Source organism: Drosophila guanche, unplaced genomic scaffold, assembly GCF_900245975.1.
Source record: "Drosophila guanche unplaced genomic scaffold, DGUA_6, whole genome shotgun sequence".
Classification (NCBI taxonomy): Eukaryota; Metazoa; Arthropoda; class Insecta; order Diptera; family Drosophilidae; genus Drosophila; species Drosophila guanche.
Genome location: NW_022995744.1, coordinates 9,128,521 through 9,139,279, shown reverse-complemented (window position 1 = coordinate 9,139,279; position 10,759 = coordinate 9,128,521). Strand labels below are relative to the sequence as shown.

At 43.9% G+C, this 10,759-nt stretch overlaps 1 protein-coding gene across 3 annotated transcripts in view; it reads left to right on the top strand.

Moving 5' to 3' along the window:
• LOC117580370 overlaps positions 1-7,179 on the top strand; it is a 54,646-nt gene extending 47,467 nt beyond the window's left edge. For all 3 annotated transcript variants that reach the window (XM_034266899.1, XM_034266900.1, XM_034266902.1), the window contains one exon: positions 4,038-7,179. In XM_034266899.1, coding sequence (XP_034122790.1) covers positions 4,045-5,118 — 1,074 coding nt within the window. In that variant the 5' untranslated portion in view covers positions 4,038-4,044 and the 3' untranslated portion in view covers positions 5,119-7,179. The remainder of the gene's footprint in view (positions 1-4,037) is intronic.
• The last annotated feature ends 3,580 nt before the right edge of the window (positions 7,180-10,759 follow it).

The following is a 10,759-nucleotide window of genomic DNA, read 5'->3' as shown; positions in this document are numbered from 1 at the left end:
TTGCTGTCAACCGGCAAGAGAAAGAAACTCGCGCGCGACTTTTGCTCGACAATTTCTTGCTACATTTGCACATAAATTTATAGATTTGTCTACCCCGTCCCGAGGGATGCACATTTGCATTCATATTAATGCAATTCTCACGTGCTCGATGGGAGTGCCCCATACCACCCTTGCTCCTCGCAACATTTGTTTAATTCCGCTTTTTATGATTGCGCCGTGTTTATGCAGCCGCACGACTGCGACATAATATATAATCATATCCCATCATCATCGCAGTCTCTGTTTCAGTCTCAGTTTCAGCCTCAGTCTCAGGCTCCTTGCTCAAATTATTCGTATTATTGTCAAGTTTTATTTGGTTGGGGTTGGCGTTGACAGGCCTTAAAAGTTTAATGCGTGCAGACTGCATACAGTTGCTGGGTTTATTTTAATGCTCCAAGCAGTTATAGCAAGTGTTGGCTGTTCTTTCTTTTGAGTGACTCATGGCACTGACTCTACAAAGAGCTGAGCAATTCCCTCTTGTATGGGTCCATTCTTTTTTCTCCAGTGAAAGTGTGGCTTTGTTCTTTGTCGCTAAAACTCACTCGATCATCCGTTTATTGAATTGAATCTTTGGGATTGAGCACACACGCATTTCGCCTTAAAATTTCACCATCAATTATGCACAGCTCTTCGGGGCTCTGTTTACTGTGTCTCATTTAGCGATCTGTTCGAACCGCATTTACATTTAAACAGAGTCAAGGTTATTGTGTTGTTTTTTAGCCCGTGGAATACTACTCCCTACTAGCGATGACGCACGGGGAAGTTTCGAAACGACTCAAAGTCGAAGCTAAAGCTGACTCCCTCCCAGTCTCGCTGGCAGCAGCAGCAGCAGCAGCAGCAGCATCTGGGCTTACGCTAAGGGCTACGAAATTTATTATTTATGTTTTTGTGTCATACAAAAACGACTATGCCAAATGTCTTGTTGCATATAAAATTTAAATTCCTGCAGACTGGCAACAGACTTTTCCCACAGCTTTCCCACACAGATGTAATTGCAGCCAACAATTTTATGGCCCCATCCGTACGGATGCCAGCATTGGATAGGGGGTGGAGTGCGGGGAAGGAAACATTCGAGCAAGTACTAGAAAATTGCATTTGCCGAGGAGGCAACAGAGGGTGCCGCACTAAAAGGCAAAGACAGAGGCAGCAGCATCGAGCATCGAGCATCGACAGACGTCAGTGGAAGTTTACAGCAAGAAATGGCAGCTAATTCCAGTGCAGTGCAAATGCAGCAGGTGCAAGGATCACAAAACTGCTCCGGTGTCGTTGCCACGCACAAGGGAACACGCCTGTGAGCCAGCGAGGAGGCGGTGGCAACACGAAAGGACACTTTACGCTCGAGATGCGTTGCCCAAAATTGTGCGGGCACAAGACGAGCACGGATACGGTTGGGACGTGTTGGGAATTCTTCCTTTCCAGCTTGTCAAATTACATAATCCACTCAACACTGGGGGGAGCGCTGCCACTGCCAACTGTCACTACCCCTCCAATTAGCCTTAATGTCCAGGGCGTGCTGAGGTTCGATTTGAGTGTCTTAGCTTCATCAGAAAAACCTTCAATATTCCACAATTTAAGACAGTCCCAACTGGCAGGAGTCTTCGACTAGATTTGCATAAAGTTATGCCTAAAGTTGCCACACTCAACACGAATACAATCATTTCTTTTGATTTGTTGCTGTAACTCTTGTTTTTTGCGCAATTCTCTTCTGGCAACGCAACTTTCTTTTCTTTTCTTGGCTCTTCCTGGCTCGCTGAGCTCGGAAATTGTCGAGACACAATTGCGACGCATTGTTTGGCTTTTCAATTGCGACATCTGCGGATGGGCTTTGATTTGCACACTTTCGGTTTCTACGCTGCGGGCTTTTCCCCGCCACTTACTCACTGCACTTTGAGCCACTCTCTTCACTCTCTTCTGGCTGCCACCTGGGCGAGTCTTCCGTGCGGCGGCCGAAAGCAGGAATGAAATCGAAACTACCACAAAGTTCGGCTCTGTGCAGCTCGGCTCGGCTATGGTCTACTGGTTAACCGATACAAAAAAAAGTGAACTCGAATACGAAACGGGCGAAATGCGCATGCGCCAGCGACGTGTTTTCGGTTTTGAGTGCGGCGTTCGTTTGACACGCGACTCCAACGAAGAGCATGCGCCAAGCCATGGCTCGAGTGGAAGTTTGCAGCCAGCAGCGGCTGGGCTTGCGCTTTTGTTAGAGCGAGACAGCGAAACAAACCCGTGCTTGATCAGGAATTAACGGTGAAAGAGAGCTGGCAGGCAGCAGAGTTCGATGAAAGCTCATAAAGAGGAGAAGTTTGCTCAAGAGAAATGAGAAAGAGAGCGAGAGTGAAATGTGCGAGCGCAGAAGTGGTGGTTATTGAAGGTCAATGGGAGAGGAGAGGAGTTCTCAGGTGGAAGGATGGGAATATGTGAAACAAGAAAGTTAATGAAAATATATTTAAAAGACTGCAAGAAAGGATAAGCAGTGGCTCTTCGGTTTGGCTTGGACTTTGGCCTACAATTATTTATTTATCCTACACTTATTTATTTATTATTTATTTATAAATATTTCCAAATTATAAAAGCACAGAAGATGTCTCAAAGATCTTTCACTGAGCCCAGTATTAGTCTTTATTGAGTAAACTCTTAAGTTTTTTATTCTCTTTTAGCTCCTCTCTTATTGCTCTCTCCCTCTCTTTTGACTCGTGTTCATTCAACCTTTGCCCACATTATGTTATTAATTATACCTCTATGTATGTTGGCATTACACCGACTAATGGGAGTATTTGTTACACTTTTGCGTGTGAGAAATGCCGAGTACAATGAGCATTTACAATCTACAGCTGTCTGGCTGTCTGGCTGTCTGCTGCATGTCACTTGTCCGGCCAAATGGCTTAATTATAATGAGCCAACAAGCAGCGGCGAGCCGCGAGCGGCTGCAAATTAGTCGTCTGAGATCCGCCGAGTGAAAGTTGAAGCCCAAAATATCGGGCTAACAACGCGACTAACAAGCCGCAGAGCAACCCGCTCAGAGCCCATCTGAAATTGAAACTGAAACTTCAACCTTAAGCGACTTGAGTTGAGTAATTTTCTGCTCTAGTCGGTCAGTAGCCAGCCCCCCACGCCGCGCCGCACCGCGCTGCTTTCTTTTCCAGCTGTGACTGCTGGGAGCAGCGGACGTAATAATAATTTACACGTTTTATTGACTCGGGGGTGCGCCTGTCTCTTGCCTCTTGCCTCTGAGGAGCATGAGGTAACCTAGCCTGGATGGCAGATGCTGTGCTCTGTCTCTGACGGTCAACCGAAAGGGAAACCACAGCCAGACCGAGCAAAGACTGTGGGCCGTTCCATAGTTCCTGAATCTATGCCAATGTCTGTCATTCAACCCATTTCATTTTGCAGCTTTTTCGTGGTCTTGCAATTTGTTTACATTCGTCTGAGTTATGCAAAGCGCGAAATGCCGTCTTTGGGCCCATGATTCATGATTGATGATTGACGAACGGCAAAACATTGATGCCGAGCATTTATATCCGCTTGGCTCGTGGGCGTGCTGAGGTGTGTTGTGTGACCATGAAAGGTCGCATTGGGTTGCCAAAGGCCGTTGATTCAGTCGAAGATGGCAGCTCATGAAATTCACAGAAAAATACATAAGATTCCACACACTTGGGGGTTATAAATATTTATTTAACTATTTTAATATGCATTTTATTTTAAATTAATTATTCTGCAAGAAACGATATCAAAATATGGCTTTCATTCATACAATTCTCACTTATTCAGATAGCAGAGTGTGACCAGATTGAACGGTAACACTGCTCAATCAGCTGTTTTTTGTTTACAAATTAATTTAGTTCCAAGTGCTCCCTGGGTTTTTTTTAGGAAATTTCCAGCTGCAGGCCCTAAAAACATTTTGACGAGCAAACTTTTCGTCAGTTTGAATTTTAGAATTGAAATTACTTTGATATTTACTTTATACTCTGATAATAATCCAAGTGCCCCTTTTTTTGCAGTTTCCCCATGCGTCCAAAGGAGCATCCCGATCTAATATTTGATACGATACCCAAGCTCTACGAGAGCACCACAAAGGTGTTTCTGACGAGTCTCAGCCAGGTGCCTGAGCAGCTGAAGCCGCCGCCGCAGAAGTTCTGCCGAATGTACACAACCCGGCCACTGGCCGATCAGCTGTTGCTCCACTTGGAATGGAAGGGGGCCAACATTTCCGAGCAGGACTTTCATATTGTGGAGGATGGCAAACCCTTTCAGCTGCGCCTCAGCGATGGCAGGCGGCTGGAGGCCATGCTCTGTGCGGGGACTTCGCTGGGCAACAGTCTGGTGCTGCTCATTCGGAAGCTGCAGGGCGGCAAGCTGCTGTACTTTTACTCGGCAGTGCAGCAGGACGATCTGTGTCAGGTGATAGCCAATCCCGTGTTCCACTCATGGATAGCGCAGGGCACGGAGCTGCTGTACCTCAACCTCAGCGGTGCCCATCGGCCGCTTGTCCATGTGGACTACGATGAAGTGGCGGCGGACATCAACAAGTTTCACAGGGAAAAGAACTGCGTGGTGCGCCTGAAGCTGCCCCACTGCGGGTACGAGCCTCTGGTGCGGCGACTGGGCCACACTCTGCTCTACGGCCACATTCGACTGATGGGGCAATATGCCAACAGCTACGCGGCACTCAGCAGCGACCTGCGGCGCTTCGAGGAGCCCGACTACATGGTCAAGGTGCACATTTTCGCCTCCGACGATTTTACCGTTCTGACCACTCAGTCCGAGCGCTTTGCTCTCCTGCCACTCGACTTGCTGAAGTGGTCGCCGCAGCCCACGCGCATGAATCTCATACAACTGTGCAGTCTGCTGCGGCCACAGCACATCCAAGGCATTGTTCCCTACCACGCGACGGGCAATGTGCCACCACCGCCGGAGTATTTGCAACGCTTCAGGGCATCCTACTCGCCGCAGAAGCCCAATGCTCCGATGCGAGGCCCAGCGGCGGCACGGAAACAGGCTGCCAAGAAGGTTGATCGTGTCATTCGGAAGAAAGGTTTCGATTTCTTGAGCGATGACGATGACGCCGATACGACCGACTAGGAGTAGATGGGCGAGTAAAGATTTTCTGTTTACTAAAACATCTTTTAAAGCATTTATTTATTATTATTATTAAACTAAGCTTACATCTCCTTTGGGCACACTCTCAGCGCCACTCTGCACTCGTTCGTTCTTCAGTTCTTCAGCCTGCTGAAACTTGTCCTAAAATTAATAAACATCTAAGTGCTTGCTCGTTGCGCACTACTCACGATTTGAATGTACATTTATCCATCATTTATTCATGCATTTAATATGTGATACCACTGCCTTTGCCATTGGCTGCAAGTTTGCGTAAAAAAGGTTGTTAAAATGATTATGAAATGCCTGTTGGCATGCAGACGTAGACGTACATCAGAGTGCTCCATCCCAGTTCCCCTTTCAGTTCCAGGGACAAATGACCACTTATCAACGTGTAATGAAATATGGTGCATCTGCTACCATAAAAGACAGCCATCCTGTATCCCTGTATAGTTGGCGCCTTTTGTCCGTGTCCGTGTCCTGTCCGTGTCCTTGTCCGTGTGTTCGGCTTCCGGTCAAGCTTTTGTCGTGTGTGCTTTGGCATCTCATATGAATTATGATGATGGGGAGGACCCAGATCCCAGACTGTCCTCTGTTCTCTTCTGTTGGGGAGCTCATTTATTACATTTTGGCTTTTTGACAGATTGCTAAGCGTAGTAACCGTTTCCGCACTAATTTCCGTGTCCTGCAACTATTCGTTGTCTGGTTTTTGGGCACGACTGAAGCTGCTGGCCCATCTCCACCATTAAAAGCCAAAGCAAATTACTCATCACATCAACGGCCAGGTCCCCAGCATTTGCTTTTTATTATGTATGCCATGTAGAGGGATTTTAATAAATCGTTTGCCTTCATCTACGAGTGTCCATTCATCTTTCGTTTGCTCTTCCCTTTCCATTGCTTGTCGACTCTCTCTTGGCTTTTATTAGTTTGTCAATAAAGTGCCAAAAGACCTTGATTATGATCGCCATATATTGCCATCCGTCTGAGCTCTCCAGATGATGGCCTCCAGGCTACGAATATTTACGAGTTTGTCCAGCTTGCCAATTCCCATATCATTTGCCAGATATGAGATTACTCATGTCCTTCCGTTCGCCATCCTTCTTAACCTTTTTGCACCAAAGACACACCAGACCATCGTCTTCTGTGTCATCTGCTGTGCTGTGACACAAGTTTATCAGTTTTCAGAGATGAGTAAAGTTGCTGGGCCTGTACTGAGCAAACAAAGCCTGAAGCAAATACTTTTCATGTTAGCAAACCTTTGCACAAAGTTGATAAAAATGTAGCTAAAGAAGTTGCCAAATAAAAGCAGAATCGGATAGAAATTTCACGAATTTATTGTGCTTAGAATTATTTTATTTGAAAGGAAATAAGTAGAGTTTATTAATTGAGAGTTCATATTTATAAATGCATAGAACAAAGTCCCACATAATCAGGAAAATGATCATAAAACCTCCATGATAGAGTATGTTTATCTTTAGGGTATAATTTTCAATATTTTATCTCATCCATTTCTAAAGCCCTTACATAGCTTATTGCTCTGTGACTTCTTCACCATCGTGTGCCCGTGCGCATCTCTAACTCAAGTAAGCAAACATCTGAAAATATTTGTGGCAGATTTGTGTTGCAAGCACATGTACATATACAACCCCCAAATACTGCAGGGTGTGGGTGACAAGTTTCTTACATTTGTGTGCATGTTTCAAGAGCCACTTACATACCTGTACCTGTACCTGTAGCTCCCTTGTTCACCCATCGAAAGATTTTGTGTCCTCTGTGTGCACTTTGTAATGAATTTTTAATGCAGTTTCTGCTGCCCCTGAACATTGCACACACACAGAACACTCAGCGGAGGAGTTGGGTCTGAGGCATGTTCCCGCCTAATGAAATTAACCTTTTCTTTCCCTTTCACTTGGGCGAAAAACAGAAATAAGTAGATGCGCTTTATTTGTAATTGAATTACTTTTAAGTGGCTTTCGAGTGGCGAATAGTTAAGCAGGACACAATTTAATTAAAAACCTATGAAAACAGAGTTGAGATGAGATGATTTTAAACCGTAATTTAATGGCACCATGAGCAGATTTCATATTTTCTTGTATTTTAGAGAGAAGAATGTTTGAAAGGAACTTGTCAAGGCTCATAAAATGTTCTGAATAGTCCGAACATATTTTAAAATTAATCCCTTTCGAACATTTGTCGTAAATTTAAAAGAATATTTTATTAGTAACATTCCGTCTTGAAACCAATTTTGCTGTTATGCCATAAATGTCTATCAAACATCAAGACTTTATTGAATAGAAAATAGTTTTTCAAGCATAAAGTAGTTGTTTCCACAGTTAATGAAGTTTCATTAAAGCCAAATTGCCTATTAAATTATTTGAATAATCTCCTAATCGAGGGGTTGGAGTAGTGCGTTGAGGGTTTCTTCTGATAATAAAATCTGGCAATGCATGACACAATGTCCTGCCCCCCCCCCCATACCCCACAGTGTGGCAGCCCCTTTTGTTTATGGCCGTTGGCAGGTGTTGGGCCAAGAAGTAATTATCATAAACTACAAGAAGATGAGAATACAATTGCGATGGCGGTTGCTGCTTTTGTTTTGTTTTGTTTTGTTGCGAAATTTAATTGATAAATGGAGCAGGGAAACCCCATTTATTAGAAATTACATAATAATTTAAGATATTGAATAAGTGAATATATTTCTAGGATTCCATCAGGCAGCTTTCCAAATCTGAATTCACAGAAAGAGTTCGTTGTGTTCGCTATTTGATATCCATTCATCCATGGCGGACACACGTTCGGACACAGATTGCATGGAAATCGCAGTTTCAAATTAAATGTACCCTTGATTGACACTTGCATGCGCCGCCCCGGATTGTAGGCGGAAGCGGATGTCATGACTGCCAGAGAGAGAGAGAGAGAGGGGCGGAGCATTTGCAGGTTAACATAATTGCCGCCCAGCCGCGGCCGTCATCATTATAATCGCCTGCCCTAAGCCGTTAATAACACATCATTTTTGTGACACGACCCACGTGGTTCCCGGTTTGCCCGGTATCCCGTTACCGAGTCGCGTGTCACCTTGGCCGCAGGAGCAACAATTATGGCCATTTAATCCGCAACCACAAAAAGGGAAAAAGGAATTGAAACTACAAATTGGTTTAGGCACTCGCCCGGGGGGTTATTTTTCGGCCAAGTGGCCAGCAATTTCCATTTGAATCACACGCACCGCACTCGCTCCACTCTGACAGCAGAACGGGGGGGTGGTTTTTCCCAATTCAAAGACTCTGTTCTTTTCAATTTATACTAGTTTATTTCGTCTCATGAATCAAACCAATCGTTTATAGAAAGGAGTTTTTCCTAGGCAAGTATGAAACTTTGAGAGTACTTTTACAGACCACTCCCAGCTGGAGTCCCGTTGAGCCTGACAATCCCTTGCAATCGGTCCGTGGTCAGTCCATAAAGTGGATCTCTTCCAGAACGTGCACATCAATGTCAATGGAAATCCTGGCAATAGTCTTCAGTCTTTCTACGGTCCAGAATGTGGTAAGTGTGTTCATAGAGTGCCTCTCATTTTTGCTCTATGATTCTGATATTCTGTAATTTCATTTCAGTGCCAATATTAATTCGTGTGCGAATGCAGCTTCGGCCTAGAGGAGAATCTTAACAAACAGATCGGCCATCAAAGACGATTATGATTGGGAAGTCCTGCAGTCCCAGAGATCTTAAGGACAATCTACAATCGGATAAATTAATCTCTATCTTAGAGATAACCTTCAACGTTTTTGAAGTATCTTTTGGGGGCTGCTTTTGACCAAAAAAGGATGGCATACTTTCAGGCTGAACTGATCTCAACCACAAAATTGCGTAAAACCGCCATATCGTTGAGTCCTTGGTGTCCTTGAAGGATTCAAACGTTGCAGGAGACTCTCCCGCTCAGGATGAGACGGGGCACGTCCTTATCCGACAAGAAACACTATGGCATTATCCCTAATGTCCTTGCATCCAAAAGGATTGCAAGCGATCGGGGACCGTGTCCCGATTCCGAGGAGGTGCGCCATGTCTTGATCGTCCTTCAAATAAAGGATAAAAGGATAAACAGTTTGTCCTGTTGTTGTTGTCGATTTATGTCGTTGCACAACAAAAGACGTTTTTGTTATTGTTGTACAACAGCCGCAGCTTTGCCGCTATCACTACGGCCAGTTCTGGAACTAAAATGGCACAGATCACTACTGTAATTTTTGTGTAAGGTAAATTAAGAATTTGCACATCAAAAATACTGTAGCATACTTTTAGCTACTTTTCTGTTAAACAATAAGTTGCGGTTTCATAGCCGCCAGCTTTTGACACAGTGAAAAAACCTAAAGCAGCTACTTCCTGCTGATTTCTGTTGGCCTGGTACTCGGTCTAAAAATTTGCATTTGAGTGAAGCATTTTCAAGAGATTCACGGATTCTTAGTTTCAGAAGTGGCCGTCTTGATCGCTGGGGCGCCACTCTGCAATCGAAGTGGTTGTTGTACAACAATAACAAAAACATCTTTTGTTGTACAACAACAACATAGATCGACAACAACAACAGGACAAAACTGTTTTGTTGTTTTATCCTTTATTTGAAGGACGATCAAGCCACACCTCCTCGGAAAAGGGGGACACCGTCCCCGATCGCTTGCAATCTTTTCGGATGCAAGGACATTAAGGATAATGCCATATTAAGGATGTTTTCTGCTAGAATCCCTACCACGCCATAACTTGGCTGTATCCTGTCGGATCAGGACATGCCACACCTCCTCGGAATCGGGAAAATGTGCCCGATCGCTTGCAATCCTTGGGTGCAAGGACATTAAGGATAATGCCACTGTAAGGATATTTTCTGCTAGAATCCATACAGAACGGGAGAGTCTCCTGCAACGTTTGAATCCTTGTAGAACCCCAAGGACTCAAGGATATGGCAGTTTTACGCAATTTGGTAGTTGAGATCGCTTCAGCCTGAAAGTATGCCATGATTTTTTGCCCAACAGCAGCCCCCAAACGATACTTCAAAATCGACTTGTTCAATTTTTATTATTCTTCTTTAAGCCGCCATAACTCCGTCATTCCTCATCCGATCTAGCCGTGCGTCCACTTCCTGTGTTCAGAATAATGTCCCTGATTTGACAGAGTCCTTTGGGTCAATGATCAAGGATCAAGGATTAGCTAAATGCCTAGGCCCAAATATACATTGATTTCAAATTAATTTTAAAATGTTTTATTTATTTTTTTATTTTTCTTTTTTGATTGTATTTTGTTTGTTCTGTAAATCTTACATGTTATATTATGCACTCAAATGTACGAGTAATCGTTTCTATACAGATAATGTTTGATGCTTAATTTGTCTTATGAACATATTCATGAGATCAATAATGATATTATTTATGCATATTAAAATATTACAGCATAATATGTAAAATGTACAATTAAACGAAGTCTTGCGCTTCTTTCGAACACGAAACAAAAACAGAATAATTATTTGCTAAATTGAATTGAATTGACAAATTGCTGAATTGTTGAACTTAGGATCAAGCTTAGCATAACTAAATTCTAGTATGTATAATATGTGTGTGTGTGTGTGTGTGTGTGTGTATAATGTGTTCGC